Source organism: Metarhizium album, assembly GCF_000804445.1.
Source record: "Metarhizium album ARSEF 1941 chromosome Unknown scaffold_5, whole genome shotgun sequence".
Taxonomy (NCBI): domain Eukaryota; kingdom Fungi; phylum Ascomycota; class Sordariomycetes; order Hypocreales; family Clavicipitaceae; genus Metarhizium; species Metarhizium album.
In genome coordinates, this window is record NW_024467579.1 from 986,446 (window position 1) to 999,616 (window position 13,171).

Genomic DNA, 13,171 nt, shown 5'->3' on the forward strand with positions numbered 1-13,171 from the left:
CAGTGTCTTCTGCGTGCCTGACCCAGGCCCTTCCCCCAGGCTTATGGTAACCACCTATTAATGCATCTCATCGTACAAGACTTTGTCATATTTCTTCCTCGTGAAACAGGTATGATGTCTTCCGTGTGGCAAACAGTTTCCCATCCCAGATACAACTCAAAAAAAAAAAAGAAAAAAAGGAAAAAAAAGGAAAAAAAAGAAAGCAGAAAATCGGACAAGAATCCGAGCACCAATACAATAGGGCAATGCTAAGTTTTGGATTGGAGCCCCTTCAACTTTTTAGGCTGCTTCCCACGCTGCTAACTGTCTCGCTGATTTTGCTCCCAAAAACGCCCATCCAGGACGGAATCCTGACATTCATTCGTATCCTGCCCTCCACGACAATGTTTATCGCGTTGATGATGGCGAACGTTGTCGACCCTAATGCTCGGAAAATTGCCAACGAGGCGACGGCCCACAAAATAAAGCGCAGATAAAAGTTGTCACCGATTCCCTTGTTGTTGTAGATTTCGGAAACAGCCATTGCTAGTATCCCGTTGGCGATCATCCAACTGATAACCATGTACGTTCGTACGCTCTTGTAGTAGTCCTCTTGAAGTTGGGCTTCGCTCACGGGCGAAGCAGGCACAGCAAGGCGATCGCGAAGATTGCGCAGCGCCTCATCATAACCACTGTCGATATCAAGCTGTTCACTTGGCATTTCAAGTTCGACCGTCTCTCCTTTGCCAACAGCCCCTCCAAGGTCTGTCTTCATCACGTTGTCACCCTTCGTGCCCCAGGTAACGTCATGGGTGTTGCAGAAGGCGTAAACTTGCAGGGTGCAGATGTAGCTCGGCAGAAGCAAGAAGTACTGCAGGGACGACGTAAACATGTGCCACGGCTCCAAGTAGAGGAATGACATGACAAAGTACAATCCAATTGTCGACGCCATTGACACAATGAGATTCGTGAAAACATTGTTGCCGATTGCAAAATCCTGACTTTTGCCTGTGAGTTGCCGAACAACAATGTAGATGCAGGCAAAGCTGGTATAGGTCATGATTACCCCGTATATGATCATGCTAGCTAGATAAAGCTTCTTGGCTCCTTGGGGTCTATTACCGAGCGAGAGAATGAATTGTGTCGCAATCAGCAGCACACAAGTGTATCTCAGAATGGTAAAAATTACGCTGCCAATGTTGTGACCAAAGGGGTCGACTGCTTTGTCTGTGAGACCGCCAGCAACGAAGTAGAAAGTAAGATAGAAGTTGGCGAGTGAGAAATATGTGAATAAAAGTTGCACAAACTGATACACGAATTCAATATAAAGCAGAATCTTGCGTGCAATGGTATGATCGGTTGCCAGAATCTGACGAAATTGAACCAGGGAATAAACAGCCGCGAAGAAAGCGCCGTTTAGCCAACGTCGTCGCTGAGAAATAAACTCTGGGACAGCATCTGAGGATTGGTTAGTCTCTCCGCCTTCGAAGAGGATCGCAAGTCCAAGCATTTAATAAAACAAGACAGAGATTTTGAATAACTCAACTTCTCCAGGCAGAAAAAAAAAGGGGGGGGGGGCGGGATGGCGAGACAGACAGGACCAAGGAAAAGCTGCAGAACGAGACTAGACAATGGGACGAGCGATGCGACTTACCGGGAACATCAGTCTCTCCTGTGCAGCTCTTCACATATTTGAGCACCCATCTCTCCCCTCGCTTGGCTACCAACTCCCAGCATAGAATACGGTCTTCGGCCAAGTACATGTTCGCTGTGAATACATCGGCATGCTGTCCATGAAGCGTTTCGCCTTTGAAATACTGGCTAAGTGGCCCGTGACCGGTTTCGTCATTTTGCAAGGCATGATATCGGTAGGCACTAAGGGCACCCGGGAGGACAGTGATGTAGCCAAACACAGATTCCAACGGTTTGTCAAGGATGTTTGACAGCTTGTATTCGAAATTCTGTGAGGCAACCAGCGGATTGAGCAAATTGGATCCGAATCTTCCCTTCATAGCTTTAATCTCGCCACAGGCACCTGCGACGTTGGAATCGGTGTCAAATGCTTTCCAAAGGTGGTAGAGAGAATTGCTTCCAGGTCGTGTTCCCACGTCGAGCAAAATGCAAACATTGGGATTCAGTGCCTTTCCAAATGCGTTGAAAAACCAACGGTGAGAGTTCAGTTTGCGGGCGTTCTTTTCTTTCAAGCAGAATATGAGCTGACACGGGACAATGCCCTTTTCGGCGCCTTTGAACTTCAAGTCAGCGTCCAGCGAGACTTGAGTTGTGTACTCGTAGACGTGAGCCTGGACAGCACGGTTGTTGACATAGTTTTTTGCAATGCCATGTTGATAAACACCCATGGCGGCCAAGGCGTCAAGTGTTCGTGGGTGAATCTTTTCGCGGCCATCCGAGATGATGCAAACAACAATCTTTTGCCAGCCATTCTCACCCCATGTTCTTGAGCGTGAGCGAGAACAAAAGTGTGAAATATTCTTCATTACAGCGTGCATGGTCCTTGTGAAGCAGATCTCATCTTCGTTGTACATGGTGATACATATGAAAAGCTCTGTTTCCCGCGTGGTTCTGCCGATGGATTGTCGTAAGTTGTATCCCCTGTCAACGAAGTCGTCTGGATCACACGTAACCGCCGTGTATCTCATGTGCGTAAATTCGACCTCGTTGCGACGTGGAAGAAAGCTGTACAGGATGGTGGGAATTTTGCACTCCAGAACTAATTCTCCGTTGATGAGTTGGACCTCCTTTTTGGACATTTGAGGGGCTCGCACTCCTCTCCGTTCCTGGGCGCCATCGGGAGCCGGACCATAGTGCTCGACCTTGTCGTAGCTCCCTGCCTCCTCATTGAGTGTTTCTTGAGATCCTGACATGAACGAGTCACGGTGGATGGGCAGAGGCCGAGAATCGCTTAGATCAGTCTCCGGGCCAAAGACATCGTCGCCGCCGTCGAGAGGGATCGTTACAGTTGCATCGTCGGCAAAAGCTTGGGAAGTACGGCTCGACTTGGAGAATAGCGGTGCTGGGGGCAAAGGGCGTCGAGGGCTTCCTCCATATCGCGAAGATGGGGTGCCAGGCCTCGGGCTTCCGTTGAGATCTGGAGGCTCGTAGGATACGTTTGAGGGCGGCGGCCGTGAAAATTCGGATACTCTGGAAGATGGAGTCCAAGGCCGATGAGGAGAGGTGGTCTCCCTGTTTGTGAAAGGCACGTAGCTTGAATCGGGAGGAGGCATGCTGGGCGTCTCATCTAGGACTGAGTCTGATCTGGAGTGTGACGAAACGACACTTGGCTGATACGATGGCCGTGTTGTACGCGACCTAGGATGCGCACGATGTGAGCTTCTAGTCGGATCCATTGTATTATCCCCAAGATCCCTGAAGACGACACAAATGCTAAATGGTGGCGGATGTCATGTACCAAAACAGCTCGAGTCAATCGCTTGATTTCACAGGAATTGTTTGTGATACACTGGCGGTGAGCCTGGACGGGACATGAACAATGGTGTGGCGTATCGGACGTCGTTGAAGAGAAAGAGCCTTGAAGGAACCAAATCACGGCAAGCAAAGGCGGTGGTACTTACGAACTGTGGTCGAAGGGCTCCTCGAAGGATGTCAGCAGCCTGATGGCAGCAGCACTCTGGCCAGTAGGGGTATCGTGCTCATCCTCGTAGCTAGGCAGTGTGTATTCTGGAGGCAGCGACGGGGTGCCCGGGCGATCCATTGCCCTAGACGTGGGTGGCAGCGAATTGCGAATGTATTGATTGGAATGCAATTCTAATCAGCAAGCCAAACAACGGTTGATGGCTGTGGACACTTGGAGGTATGCGCCCCCAGGCGAGGATGTCTGTCTGCGGGTTGTGCGTCGAAAGGAAGCTGTGACGAAGAAATCTGACCTGCAGAGCTGACTTTCCTGTCAAGATTGAAGGTGATGGGAGAAAACAAGCAAGAAGCTAGCAGCCAGTAAGTCGTGTTTTGACGGGCTGCAATGAAGTTGAGTTGGCGCAGGCGCAAGAGACAACGTGCGGTCGGTGCAAGTTTAGTCGAGTCAACAGTCGCAGTTGGGTAACCGTTGGCCTGGCAACGGCGACACCGCGCGTGCCACGTCCCGCCCAGGACTTCGCCTTCTTTCGGATTTTACCATTGGGCACCTAGGTAGGTACTCAGTCTCGGTCTCGAGCATATGCTTGGTTGAAATGACGGGACATTATCGCGGCAATACCTATATACTTTATATGACTTTTTGGTCGATGATCATTTGAGTACTCTCAAGGTACCAACTTAGTAGGCCAATCAGATATATCATGCCGGCCCGGCACTCGACCAATGATAGCACCCACTGGTAACTACGACGTACCACTAACCTTTGCTTCATTCTTCAAAAAAGTCCACGAGCACGAAAAGTCGTTTTGCTTTCTTTGCAGCTTACTGATTGTACAATACGCTAGACCACGAACTGTGACACCTCATAACACCATGGATACCCTCGCGCCGTGCAAATCACGTAGACCATCTCACATCGTCGTGGATGGTGTCCTCTAGTCAAACTCATGTTCCTCTTCTCGTTATGGTCTGCGTGCATACTGCCTTGAAGAAATGCGCCCATAAAAGCTCGCATCGCCAAACGCCAACAATTCTTCTCATCCTCTCAGCTCTCTTGCGGCGTCGAGGAAGGTCAATGTTATCCCTTAGCGCCGGCATTCAATCGGCAGTGCTTCGTGCTCTGTGCCTTGCCAACTCGAGTTTTGGCCGTCAACTGCTCACTATTCTGGACAATATGTCACTATTCTGGACAATATGTCACTATTCTAGTCAATATTTCACTATTCTGGACAATATGTCACTATTCTGGACAATATGTCACTATTCTAGTCAATATTTCACTATTCTGGACAATATGTCACTATTCTGGACAATATGTCACTATTCTAGTCAATATTTCACTATTCTGGACAATATGTCACTATTCTGGACAATATGTCACTATTCTAGTCAATATTTCACTATTCTGGACAATATGTCACTATTCTGGACAATATGTCACTATTCTAGTCAATATTTCACTATTCTGGACAATATGTCACTATTCTGGACAATATGTCACTATTCTAGTCAATATTTCACTATTCTGGACAATATGTCACTATTCTGGACAATATGTCACTATTCTAGTCAATATTTCACTATTCTGGACAATATGTCACTATTCTGGACAATATGTCACTATTCTAGTCAATATTTCACTATTCTGGACAATATGTCACTATTCTGGACAATATGTCACTATTCTGGACAATATGTCACTATTCTGGACAATATGTCACTATTCTGGACAATATGTCACTATTCTGGACAATATGTCACTATTCTGGACAATATGTCACTATTCTGGACAATATGTCCCATCTGGTACGCCAGTTCCTGGCAGCTACAGAGGGCAATATCGTCCCAGGTGCATTTTTCGCCTCCCAGCCGCTTCAGGAATGACCCGAATGGCATTTTTTGAGACCAAAACGGCACATAGCACCTCTACTACCAGTACAACCCGACAAAGAATACCGCCGGAAACCAACCCAGGGGGCATGCGACCTCCCAAGACTTATTCCACTGGACAAATCAACCAATTGTCCTGTTTCCCCCAAGGAAGAACGTGTATATCTTTTCCAGAAGTCCAGTTGTTGACAAGTACAACACTTCTGGTTTCTTTGGCGACTAGTCGAACGACGTTGTTGCCATTTATATGAGCATCCCTTTCTCGTCAAGCCGTGGCGCCCCAACATTAACATTAGGCCCACGTACACGTGAATCATCCAGATACTTATATGCTAATCCATTCATAGACACTGGCGGTATATTGAGACGACGGCAGACCCGGCCCTCGATCACAAGCCATCGCGTACTCAACTCATATGACGGTGGCTTTACGTTCATTCCGTATGAGGGCAACCCTGTTATACCCAGCAATTCGTCGCAGTTTCGTGATCTAAAAGTCGCCTGGTACTAAGACCATTGGTAATGGTGGTTTCTTACGCACAGGCATTCGCAATTCGTATATTCACCTCGCCGAATCTAAGTGAATGGACCCATGCCAGCAGCTTTTCCGACCATGGCCTTCTGGGTCCGCAATGTGTATGCCCAAACCTAGTGCGCATGCCGCTATATTCGGACGACGGACAAAGCAAAGACGACACGTGGGTTATGCGGATCACTATCAACCCAGGGGCACCGGTGGGTGACCATTTTGAGGCTATTGATTCAGTTGCACGCGTTGCCGACTTTGGCAAGGATAACTGCTCCGGGCAGTTCTTCTCTGGCGTCTCAGACGAGGAAGATCCTGTTTCTATCGCCCGGGCGTCTAATTGGCAGTACATCCAAGATGTTCCGACTGCCCGAAAAGGCTGGCGTAGTGCGATGAGTCTGCCTCGCCGGAACTACTTGACAGGCTTGACCGTATTGGCTGGAAATTGGTCAGTTACCTATATGATATGCACCCAGTAATTGGGAGAAACCTTGCGTATAACCAGAACCTTGGCAACGAAACGTTGACAATTGACTTCTCAGAAATAGCCTCCGATGGGGTATTCTGGGAGGTGAATGTGACTGGCTTGCCAAAGCACGAGATACCCTAAACGGCTACCCTGAATTTACCCTTTTCAGTGCCATAGCTGCAGAGAATGTTGGGGGAGGCCACTACTATGCCGCGGCAATGCGTTCTATCTTGACAGAGGCCGGGTAAAAGGCATCCATAACGTCTTTTTCACTGACAAGCTACCTAGAAATAGTCTGTTTCGTAATGGCAGCTGGTCGGTGAGCGGAGTGATGGACCGGTCCATACTCGGAATACTTCTCAATGGTGGCGTAGACAGTGCCACGACGACGTTCCTCACCACACAACGTTGACATTCTTGGACATCAGTACGTCCGGTCTGCCTCATAGCGCACGCTTAAGCACCCGTGTCAATGCTTTAAGAAGTAGCTGGCAGGAACTGGAAAATCCGAGAGATACACTGGTGCACGGGAACATGTCCACGCGGGAACGGGCCTCGGAGGCTTTACTGCACTAGGCTTTACTGCACTTGCTGCGGCTCATGTGAATTGCCATCCGTACTCGGTACAGCCAGGCGGCGCCCAGGCCAGATTATCTCCGGCATGTAGGCAACGGAGTTGCAGAAGTGTACGTACAACCACACGTGTATGGTTGGTTGTCGCTTTCGCTCCTTGCTGGCTACATTGTTGGAAGGGCGCGTACCAAACATACAATCTCTATGCCGGATGTTTGGCAATGCTGAAAATACATATCCGCATATGTCTTTATTTTACTTCAAGCGTCGCGACTGTTCCTCAAAATGATGTGTGACCTTGTATCCATGAATTTGGTGGTTTCTTTTGTCTGAAGTGAAGTGACACCTGGGTGTTGGACATTGACATCATCCCAAGTCATGAGTACTTTACTACTGGACTAAAAGGCAAAGAAAAAAAGGAAATAACTAACTAACGTATATATAAAGCATATATGGAAAGGGAGGGTTGGCTCGGGGTAAGTCGGGCCGTCAAGTGCGTCGTGGCTGACGGCTGAGACTCGAGCAAAACAGCTCCCGACAGACGCAGGTGTCTATGCCGTGACGCGTAGGCAATCTCGACATTGACTGGTGGTCCCAAAATAGCAGATGCTCCAACTCGTAACGAAACGTCGACAAGCCATGGATGGCTCACGTTGCTGTGGCGTCGACGACGTGGATACCGATGGACCTGCACAGCCTCCATTGGGCATTGAAGTGCCTCAAAGTTGCATTAAATGTACAGAGTGGCGGGCCAGGGTTTCGACCCGCCCTGTCAATCCTAGGGCAGACAGACTTTAACGCTAACCAGCCGCCTGTCAACACGCCGAAGGGCCAAATGCCTCGATGAAACAACACGTTCCTTGGCCCTCAGTTTGGCGAATTTATCACCGAACAAGTCACCTCCTCCCATCCCTTTTCTTTCGTTATCTTCCTCAGTTGTCGCTCGCCCTGCTTTCGTTATCCGGTCGGAACTTCGACTTTCGTGCTGCCACTCCCGTTACAATCATCAAAAGTTAGCCTCTCATCTTTCTGCCCTTCTCTCTCCCTTTCTCCGAACGTATAACACAAGCCAGGCGTGAACCGCATCCAATCCCTCGCCCATCGGCCAGCTTTTCCACAGAAAATTGGCCAGCTAGATTGTTGCTACTCGTCGACCTGAAGCTATTAAAAAGGCTGTCTGAGTCCCCCCCCCCTCGGCAGGCCCGTTCTCTCGCCATGGCACCGCCTGTTCTTGCTGCAATGATGCCTGTGCTCAGCCGTCACGTCGACGAAAAACATCAACCCGTACATTCGCTATCCTCTAGAGACTTGCAGCATCCCACACACACACAGCAAGTTACGCTGGGCGTTATCGCCGCCTACGTTGTAGCTATTGCTATTCTTTGGAATGTTCCGTATCTAAAAATGATACTCTGGCCATTCAAGGTAAGCTCCTGTAGGAGGCGACTCGACTCATCGCGCTTGCCCCCCCCCCACACCCAAAAAAAAAAAAAAAACTTGCCGCTGATATATTCTTCTAGATGCTTGTCATCGCCTTTCATGAGTTCGGTCACGCCATCACCGCAGTACTCACGGGCGGAAAAGTCGAATCCATCAGCCTTGATCCTAACGAAGGCGGCGTTACCCGCATGCGAGGCGGCATCAGTGCCATCACTCTCCCTGCAGGTTATCTGGGCTCTTCGCTCATCGGCGCTCTTCTCACCTTTTGCGGTTTCAACATTGTTGCCTCCAAAGTTGCCAGCATCGTCCTCGCCGTCTGTTTCTTATTAACACTATGGTGGGGGAAGCGCGACTGGCTTACCATTCTCACAATTGTCCTTGCTATCGGTCTCCTGATTGCCTGCTGGTTCATTGTCCATGCCCAGGCCCTGCGTTTCGTCGTCCTCTTCATCGGCGTCATGTCTTCACTATACAGCGTCTGGGACATTTGCGACGACCTTATTCTTCGCAAAGTGAACTCTTCTGACGCAAGCGTCTTTGCAAAGCGATATGGCGGATCTTCTCAGTGCTGGGGAGTGATTTGGTCCATCATTTCCATTCTCATCATGGCCGTTGGTATTGTTGCCGGGCTGGCTGCCTTTTCGCAGTCTTTTGAGCAACAGCAACAGGATTCGCAGCGTTTTATACCAACACGATAGCGGTGCAGGCTTGCGATATGCCACGAAGTGATGAGCAGTATTTTTTTGGTTCTTTTTCTTTTTCTTTTACTCTTTTGCTTTATACCTCGATTCAAGGGTAAACAATATGGCTCCTTGCTAAGTAAGTTTTCTTCGGAGTCAGGCGTATTGTCTTTTTATTTTCAAGGTCAGGAGCGGCCCGATATACTTCCCGTCAAAGTCCATACAGTCTTGCTTTCATGGCAAACATGATTGTGCGCTTTGCTTATGGCATACTTGGAAATGAATCACGCTCGCGCTATAGAGCGAATAATGGCAAGTAGAGTTCAATGTGCCTTATCCCACGTCAGCACGGTAGTGGAGAACATGTATACAAGATGCCGACTGGGCAAGAACCCTTGGAAACAATAGGTAGTAAAAAATGTATGCCCCGGCCCAATCCCAGGTGCCATATACGTTTCTCACACTTGGTGACATATCCCAGCACCGGTTGCCGCTTGTACAGAGTCCACGCATCTCGCCAGTCCCCCAACCGTGGCAATTTACAAATTAAAACCCACTTAGCCAGCGCGTTGACCACTTCGGCAAGGAAGCGTTTGTTCGCATAAAGCTGGGACATGTCCCACATCATAACGCCGCCAAAGCTGCTGAACTTTTTGGAGTAGGCAATGGCAACCTTGAGCTTCTCTCCATGGATGAAGCCGGCACCTGCGCCTTTGTTGGCCAGGACACCGAGGAAAACCTTGACCTTGGGATTCTGGCTGCGCCTCGCCCACCAGGGCCAGTCATCAAAGTTGAAGGCGTTCTGGGTGGCGGATCCTATCTGGAAGTTGGAAACACTACACCAGTTGTTGTAAAACTGTACCATGACAAAGTCGAATGCAGCATTGTGGAGGGTAGGCGCCATCGCAGCATCAGGGAACACGCACTGGGGTGAAGCCGTGAGGTAGAACCTCCTTCTCCCAGCGCGGTCCATCAAGCTTCGCAGTTTGGCGCCAAAGGCTTCAAGGTTGTTGGCCGTTGACTCAAAGTCGAAATCGAAACCGTCGACAACAGCTGATCCAAAGGGCCGATCGACGTTGCCCCCGGGTGGTACGGGCCCGAACATGTCCCAGACAGACTGAGCCGCCTTCTCAGCGTCCTGGGCGTCGACCCAGCCGCCCTGAGAGTAGTTCATACCCCCGAGGGACAAGATAATTGTCTTTTGAACTCGGTCTGGCATGTTCTGATGTCTTTTCTGTGCGGATGATGTAAGAACTGCAGTTTGCAGCAGAAGTCTTTACAACATGATTTCGAAATGGCGATTGAGCGTTCGACTCATCCTCTTGGGGACATGCACTTACTCAATCTCTGGGCATCTGATAAGATTTGGATTGCCAGGGAACTTGTCGCATTAGTCCCCGGCGTTGGTGAAGTTGGAAGCGGGAGGAGAGATGCCGTTCATGAAAGCAAGTGGAATAATCTAGATGCGCGACATTTAGAGCGGGTGCTTGGGACACAGATGGCCCGCGGGTACAGGAAAAGCATCATCATGCCGCTCTTACACCGATACCAGCATCTACGTGCCACGAAAAGCAGCATACATCAGCACTTGGTGGCTCGAGCTTTGACACGCGGGCAACGGACTCACTTTCGCAGTAGTGCGTCAGGTTCTGTTGGGCATTGGGACCGCTGTTTTCAAGTGAGTTTTGTCCTGGGGAAATGCTGTAAGCCAAAGCCATCAAGGCCGAAGACGGGGCTTCGTTGTGAGACCATACCCCAGTACACGGCAATGTTCTTCTGCTGGACTCTATGGTAGCCGGCCAGGGCAGAGGGCAGGTTGACGAGAACGATGGCGGCAGAGACCAAGACCAAAAAGAGGAGGACACTTTCATCTCCTTGAGGCGCTTCCCCGGAGTAGCACGCAAGCCGGAGGTATGTGTGGTGAATGGAGTTATAATCTTGGTGTGTGGCAAGGACCGCAGATTAGCAAGAGCATATTGCTCTGGGATAGACACGAAACTTAAATAATATACTCGACACTCGACCGCGGAAATAAGGGCGTGTTGAAGACTCATATAAAGGGCATCAAGAATCTCGGTTGTCTCTTGGGGTGGCATGTAACGGGTCGCCATTGCATCGCATCCATCATGATATCAAGTGATATAGGGATGTACACGCACTTCTTGAGAAACTTTTGAGAAGCCCAGATGAAAATAATAAAAGGCTCTGATAGACACCCACCGTCTGCAAACCTGTACACTTTGAGGTGCCGCTCTTGAGCAGGCTTCCCTCAACCAGTCAACGCCATACATGTCCCTGCCTCTCGATATCCATTCCCGTTTGAAAACATGCCATCATGAGCAAAGTACATTAGACTACCAACGCCCTCTGCGACCCCGTCCGCCACTGAAACCGCCCCGTCCACCGCCTCCAGTCGACATGCCTTGCTCGTAGCCGTACCCTCCTTGATTACCGCCGAAGCCACCGCCAAAGTTTTGTCCCTGGTTTCCCTGGGCTCCAGGACCTGCACCACCATTTTGCATTCCCGAGAACATGGCCGTTATTTGACTAGGGTCCATCTGCGATGGGTCCATGCCCGATGCCATCATCTGTTGCATCATGGCTTGCATCTCGGGGGGGATTCCATCCATACCTGGCATAGATGCTCCTCCTGCACCACCGCCGCCCGGCATTCCTAAGCCTCCCATCATCATCATGCTGTTGAAGTCTTCCATCATCTTTTTGTTGTTAGATGCAAATGCCTCGGCCCCGAACTCCCCTCGAAGACTCTCCTGCTTCGCTGCGTACAAGGCCCACGTGAACTCATCGAAACCATAGTTGAAGTAGTCGCTGACGTCGGTACCTGGCTTTCTCCAGGGTTTTTCGTTTTCAGGCAGATCTAAAGGCCCACGTTAGTTGTACAGTTCACCACCCTGGCAACAACCTTCATTTCAAGCCTGACCTTCGTCAATATTTACTTGGGTTATAGGCTTTCCGGCACCCGGATATATTGGATTTGCGTTGATGTCAATCGTGGACTTGGACGCAGCTGCAGATGTCTGGTCCGCGCTAGGCGTTGCCACTTTTGCTGCATTTTTCTTCGACTTTGGCTCGTCTTCCCGCTTTGTCGGCGGCTGCTTTGCGGGTGAATCGCCTGACGTCGACCGTTGGGGGATATTCCTGATGTCGCTATATTTGGATTGTCTGCATGTACAAGAATCAGCGCCGAGTTCGAATCAAAGCACTATGGTGGTAGCAGGGGCCGGCACTTACGTTGGTGGCGCCGCTGTAGTACCGTCTTTTCTCTGCGTGATTATATCAATGTCCTGTGAGAAGCACGATTAGCTAGACGCTTGCGCTGGTGTGGTCGGGTTTGTTCGTACGGAATCATCATCGTCTTCGTCCATAGCGCCACTCTCATCCTCCTCCTCACCCTCCTCGAGCTCCTCGGTCTTTGAGACCGCGTGCTTCTTGTCGGGCTGTTCCAGCTTGGGCTCCTCCGGCTCGTAGAGGTCGTCGTCGCCCTCGTCCATCTCCATTTCATGCTCAGACAGATCCGAGTTCATAGGGGGCAGGGGGCAAAGCGGAAGAGGGCGCGCGGAAACGCCTCGGAACAGCTTCACAGCTATGCAAGGGAAGACAAATTCAATTAGAGTCGTGCAATTTCAATTGTATCGTTGGGCATGCTTTGCTGAGCACAAACAGGTAGCTTCCCAAGCACAAGGTGTTCGGAGCCATGGGTGAGCCGACGTTTCTCCGTCAAGCTCCAAGCCCCCATCGAGCAACTACGCAAAAAGTCAGCTTCCGAGGTGAGACGGTCTTTGCTGTTGACACACACCTCAACGATTCTCAATGTCTCTTGCACGGTCAGCCAGTGTGCCGGGAGGTCTTACGATCAATACAGGTGCCGCCAATTCCTTGTGAGCCCTCTGCGTCCTTTGTTTCTTGAAGTCCTCGCTGGTTTGCCTCGCGTATGCTGTCTTCTGTCTCTTCGTTTGGGAAGATTGTCTTGTCTTCAGTAGT

At 50.0% G+C, this 13,171-nt stretch overlaps 4 protein-coding genes across 4 annotated transcripts; 1 reads left to right on the top strand and 3 right to left on the bottom strand.

Annotated features, from left to right (window-relative positions):
* Positions 1–271: 271 nt before the first annotated feature.
* On the bottom strand, positions 272–3,712 carry MAM_03013 (class 2 chitin synthase; the record flags this gene model as incomplete). The annotated part of the gene is made up of 3 exons (XM_040821812.1): positions 272–1,437; positions 1,634–3,309; positions 3,573–3,712. 3 exons carry the CDS (start codon positions 3,710–3,712, stop codon positions 272–274), a joined length of 2,982 nt encoding a protein of 993 aa, XP_040680381.1.
* A 4,552-nt stretch (positions 3,713–8,264) lies between these two features.
* MAM_03014 (uncharacterized protein) lies at positions 8,265–9,187 on the top strand (the record flags this gene model as incomplete). The annotated part of the gene is made up of 2 exons (XM_040821813.1): positions 8,265–8,474; positions 8,570–9,187. The coding sequence occupies 2 exons, from the start codon at positions 8,265–8,267 to the stop codon at positions 9,185–9,187; spliced, it is 828 nt and encodes a 275-aa protein (XP_040680382.1).
* A 305-nt stretch (positions 9,188–9,492) lies between these two features.
* MAM_03015 (chitinase) lies at positions 9,493–10,388 on the bottom strand (the record flags this gene model as incomplete). The annotated part of the gene is made up of 2 exons (XM_040821814.1): positions 9,493–9,563; positions 9,632–10,388. The coding sequence occupies 2 exons, from the start codon at positions 10,386–10,388 to the stop codon at positions 9,493–9,495; spliced, it is 828 nt and encodes a 275-aa protein (XP_040680383.1).
* A 171-nt stretch (positions 10,389–10,559) lies between these two features.
* MAM_03016 (Pre-mRNA polyadenylation factor Fip1) lies at positions 10,560–12,714 on the bottom strand (the record flags this gene model as incomplete). Its single annotated transcript, XM_040821815.1, has 7 exons — positions 10,560–10,628; positions 10,711–10,859; positions 10,924–11,052; positions 11,532–12,047; positions 12,111–12,352; positions 12,422–12,474; positions 12,532–12,714. The coding sequence occupies 7 exons, from the start codon at positions 12,712–12,714 to the stop codon at positions 10,560–10,562; spliced, it is 1,341 nt and encodes a 446-aa protein (XP_040680384.1).
* Positions 12,715–13,171: the final 457 nt, after the last annotated feature.